This window comes from Lactuca saligna, chromosome 3 (genome assembly GCF_052625555.1).
Source record: "Lactuca saligna cultivar CGN05327 chromosome 3, ASM5262555v1, whole genome shotgun sequence".
In the NCBI taxonomy this organism is placed as follows: domain Eukaryota; kingdom Viridiplantae; phylum Streptophyta; class Magnoliopsida; order Asterales; family Asteraceae; genus Lactuca; species Lactuca saligna.
Genome location: NC_136419.1, coordinates 215,926,713 through 215,931,338, shown reverse-complemented (window position 1 = coordinate 215,931,338; position 4,626 = coordinate 215,926,713). Strand labels below are relative to the sequence as shown.

At 33.8% G+C, this 4,626-nt stretch overlaps 1 protein-coding gene across 1 annotated transcript; it reads left to right on the top strand.

Moving 5' to 3' along the window:
- Positions 1 to 2,181: 2,181 nt before the first annotated feature.
- Positions 2,182 to 3,904, top strand: LOC145037815 (DUF2358 family protein (DUF2358)). Its single transcript, XM_078986542.1, has 2 exons — positions 2,182 to 2,629; positions 3,375 to 3,904. Exons 1-2 carry the CDS (start codon positions 2,280 to 2,282, stop codon positions 3,790 to 3,792), a joined length of 768 nt encoding a protein of 255 aa, XP_078842668.1. The 5' UTR covers positions 2,182 to 2,279; the 3' UTR covers positions 3,793 to 3,904.
- The last annotated feature ends 722 nt before the right edge of the window (positions 3,905 to 4,626 follow it).

Genomic DNA, 4,626 nt, shown 5'->3' with positions numbered 1-4,626 from the left:
AGCCACTCCAACAACTGGATGTTAACAATGCCTTTTTACATGGCACGCTTCATGAGGAAGTCTTTATGACTCAACCCCAGGCTTTGTTCATCCTTAATTTCCCTCTCATATTTGCAAACTAAAAAAAAATCTCTCTATGGCTTTAAACAAACCCCACGAGCATGGTACATTGAGCTCACCACCTTCCTTATTTCTGTTGGTTTTCGTAAATCTAGGGTTGATCCCTTTCTCGTTATCTACAACCACAATGAAACACTTAGTTATCTCCTTATATATGTATGTGATTTAGCTCTCACTGGTAACAATAACTTCTTCATAAATGATTTTATTGCTAGCTTAGCCAAACGTTTTTCCATCAAAGATCTTGGTTCTCTTCACCACTTCCTTGGTGTTGAAATCATACCCACACCCAATGGTCTCTTTCCCTCTCAACATCGACATATTCATGATCTTTTGGAACATTTTTCACATGGATGGAGTGAAGGAGGTAGCAACCTGTTAAACTCTTCGGTTACTCTCAAATCACAAGACACGTCCGCAAGCATTGATCCAACACCCAATCAGAAGTTAGTGGGCTCCCTCCAGTACTTGGCATTCACAAGACCAAATATCCACTTCGTTGTCAATAAGCTATCACAGTTCATGCACTATCCCTTGGAAATTCATTGGCATTTGTTAAAAAGAGTTCTCATATATTTAAAAGGCACAATCCATCATGGTCTCTCTCTCCGTCATAGGTCATCCATGGATCTCAAAGCCTTCTCCGACTCTGATTGGAGAGGAATTGAATGTGGAGATCGTTGCACCACAACTTACTTGTTATATATTGGCTCCGATATTATCTCATGGCGGTCCGCTTGTTAAAAGTCAATTTCTAGATCGTCCACTAAAGCAGGATATAAATCATTGTCTAATGCAACATTTGAAGCATCATGGGTTCAAAATCTTCTGCTTGATTTGGGGATCCACTCCTCGCAACCTCATATCAGTGGCGAATCTAGAACAAAAATTCACGTGGTTCCCAAATTAAGTGAAGCTAATAAAAAAAATCAACAACACTTTTGGTGGTCAGGTCGGATCGGATCATGTACCTTAAAAAAATTAACTGATTCAATCGGTTAAAATCAGTAAGGTGCCACCGATTAAAAATATTAAAAACCGATTGAAATATAACTGAAAAAACGTTTAACGAAAAACCAGTTAATTATTAGTGCATTGATAAAGCGACGAACGGAGAGTGAAAGTATTTGGCATGTGGACTTCTTTTTATTAAAGCAATTTATTTATTTATTGATATTTTAAGAATACCGATTAAAAATGATAAACTTTCTATTATCCATCCCATAACTTAAAATAACAAATTGCCGTAGTAACTTATATTTTCTCATTCTAAAATGGTTTTGTAAAACATTTTTTTTAAAAAACAACCTTAAGATGGGTTTTTTATTTTTTTCTAAAATGGTTCCTAATTTTTTTATTGTATATATTGTAATTGGAATTAAGAATTTAGGTAGGTTCTAGGACCTACCTATACCCTTGGTAGCTACGCTCTTGCTTCCAATCTTATATTATGACAATATAGGAGCTACATATTCATGTGCTAACCGAGTTATCACTCCCGTATGAAGCACGTTGCACTAGATTACCATTTTTTTTAGGAAAAAGTCATGGATGGATCCTCACGAGTTCACCACATCAACTCTTTTGATCAATTGACTCATGCCTTGACAAAACCTCTTACTCGTGGTCCCTTTTTACATTTCAAGATTGGAGTCTCTAATGGATCCTTCATTTAGTAGGAGTGTATTAAGATGTAATATTTCATCAATATCTTTTATATATTTGGATTATTTATGTATAAATATTACTCAATACCAATTGTAATTTACCTGTAATCGTTCCTAGATTAGCTCATATATTTTAGTTTACTCTTGCTATAGTTTACTCAATACCATTGTATTATCGTGTATTCAAAAGCCGTCCTAAGTCAAGGAATTAGCGACCAAACGAATTAGTGATTGTTCGCCGACAATAGCTGTTACTTGGAAAAAGAAGAGTTGGATTAAAAGAAAAACTAAAAATAGTTCAATGGTTGAACTTGAAAGTAATAAACTTCTAGAATATAATATAGGGGTTAAAATGCAATTTATTAAAGTTTTTGGAATGAAAATAGAGATATTCTGTTTTTGACTTTTCTATCTCTTCCCCCAGAAATAAAAATGACCACACCCCCTTAAAATCAATCCGAACCTCGCCGGAAGTTTTTCTCACCTTTTCCGATGGCCGTTCTCTTACACTCAATCTCTGGATTTTTCCATGCCAATTCGCCGACCAAGTTTCAATCGATCACAAATACTAATACGATTAGTCCCGATCCTAACGGACTTCCGAAAGCTAGAAACAACAGAAGAAGAATTAGGGTTAAGGTTTGCTCGAGGATCAAGGATTTGGAGCCCTGGGTTTTAACTGATGTTAAAGGGACGCGTAATTCAGCGGCGACGTCGGTGAAGCCGAGTAAAGAGGATGAGGAGAAGCAGAATTATTATGTGAACACTGGACATGCGATTCGTACGCTTCGAGAGGAATTCCCGGAGTTGTTTTATAGAGAGCTCAGTTTTGATATATACAGGTATGATACTATGATTCAGTTTGATATGCTTTTGATAGGTTTTGAGTTCGTTTTCGTCGTGTAAAATCTATTTGAGTCCGTGCTGAATTTTGGTAAACAGCTAGCCCTAATTCGATAACAATTCAATGCGAATTTTCAAAAGTTCCATTTGAATCTTTCCAGTTTCAATCTTGCAGTAGTTACGAACATAGAATTAACGAATGCATTGGGTATTAAGGATCATCCTGCTGTAGTTTTCTAAGACAGTGTTTGCGGGATGGGATTCATGGATTGGAACCGGAATTGGTGCTTTTTGTTCAATTTTGAAACTAATTTCTTGTCATTTCTCCAAAAATGCTGTAAATTGCATGTGAGGTGTGCAAATGTCCACATATGCATCATCTTGTACATGTCAGGTGTAATTATGTCTTCCATGTGAGGTGAGCTATTTTCATATTTCCACTAAGAAAGACAAGTTCTAATTGATAACTACTTCAAGTTAATTGTGAGCAAGAACACACGTCACACTAGACATATATGTTGCCAACTGTTCAATCTTCAATTTACCTGTTCAGAAATTTTATCAAATCTTTGCAATGTATTTAAATTTAAGAAAATTGCAATGACATGACAACCATTGCCACATGATCATGTTTATAGTTTTCATATTACATATTCCCTAAATCAGTAGAAAATTGCAAAATAGTAAATATTGTAGGTTGCTATTTTACAAGTTTGACCTTAGTTTTTGTGTGTGTGATGACAGGGACGATATCGTCTTTAAAGACCCACTGAACACGTTTTTTGGAATAAAAAACTATAAATCAATATTTTGGGCATTAAGATTGAATGGGAAGATCTTGTTCAAAGCGTTATGGGTTGACATAATAAGTGTATGGCAACCAGTGGAAAGCACAATCATGATTAGGTGGACAGTTTACGGGGTCCCGCGGGTCCCATGGGAGAAGCGTGGAAGATTTGATGGTACCTCAGAGTACAAGCTGGATAAGCATGGTAAGATTTATGAACATCGTGTCCATAATATTGCCTTAAATGCCCCTCCAAGGTTTCAAGTTTTATCGGTTAATGAATTAATTCAGTCGCTTGGTTGCCCTTCAACCCCAAAGCCTACTTATTTTGAGTTGGAAATGGATTCCTCATCATCATCATCACATGATAATTAGTGCCATGTCAGCAGGGTTTTTTTTTTTTTTTTTATTTAAAATTATGTTGCCTGTATGATTATGTATAATGTATATATTGTTGTATAGTATGAAATGGTTTTTTTTTGTTAAATGTTGGTTGGAAGAAATAGCAATGTTACTTTCATATATTTGTGTATTATAGCATCCGACTTTCATTTCTCACAACGTTGTATAATCAGGTTTTTCCTTTAATGGTATTTTTTTGTTCAAATTAAACATTTAGGAATACTATAACAAATTAACAAAATTAAAAATATAAAAGAGTTGCAAATGTATATGATATATATTCATGATGGGTTTAAAAACAAACCCCATATCCATTTCATCTTTCAACCCAACTTATTATATATATATATATATATATATATATATATATATATATATATATATATATATATATATATATATATATATATCAAAGGTCAAACTTATTTTCACATGGATCTAGCTTAGTGGTTTCATATGTTGTTCTCTTTTCTTAAAGTTGAAAGTTCAAATTGTATTCGGAACATATGTGGAATGGACATATGTGGAATTAGAAGTAGATTGATTGTCATTGTAAAAAGAAAAATAAAATACAAAAAACAATAAATTTTGCTCTAAACATGTTTGAAATTGAATAACTTTCAGCCTATTTGCAACCTACATATTTAAATTGTTTTTTTTTAAGTAATTATTAAGGAATCAGAACCAAGTTTTTTTTAAAAAAAAAAGTTTGGACAAACTTATGCGATACAAAAACAAAATAAACCGATAAGTTGTTTTTTAGTGTTTTACAAATTCAACTTTAATGGATGAAGATAGATGGACAAA

Excerpts from the sequence above, each read along its gene's own strand:
- LOC145037815 (XM_078986542.1), top strand. The coding sequence starts at position 2,280 with ATGGCCGTTCTCTTACACTCAATCTCTGGATTTTTCCATGCCAATTCG. Across the intron at positions 2,630-3,374 it reads CTCAGTTTTGATATATACAG|GGACGATATCGTCTTTAAAG; the intron begins GTATGATACTAT and ends GTGTGATGACAG.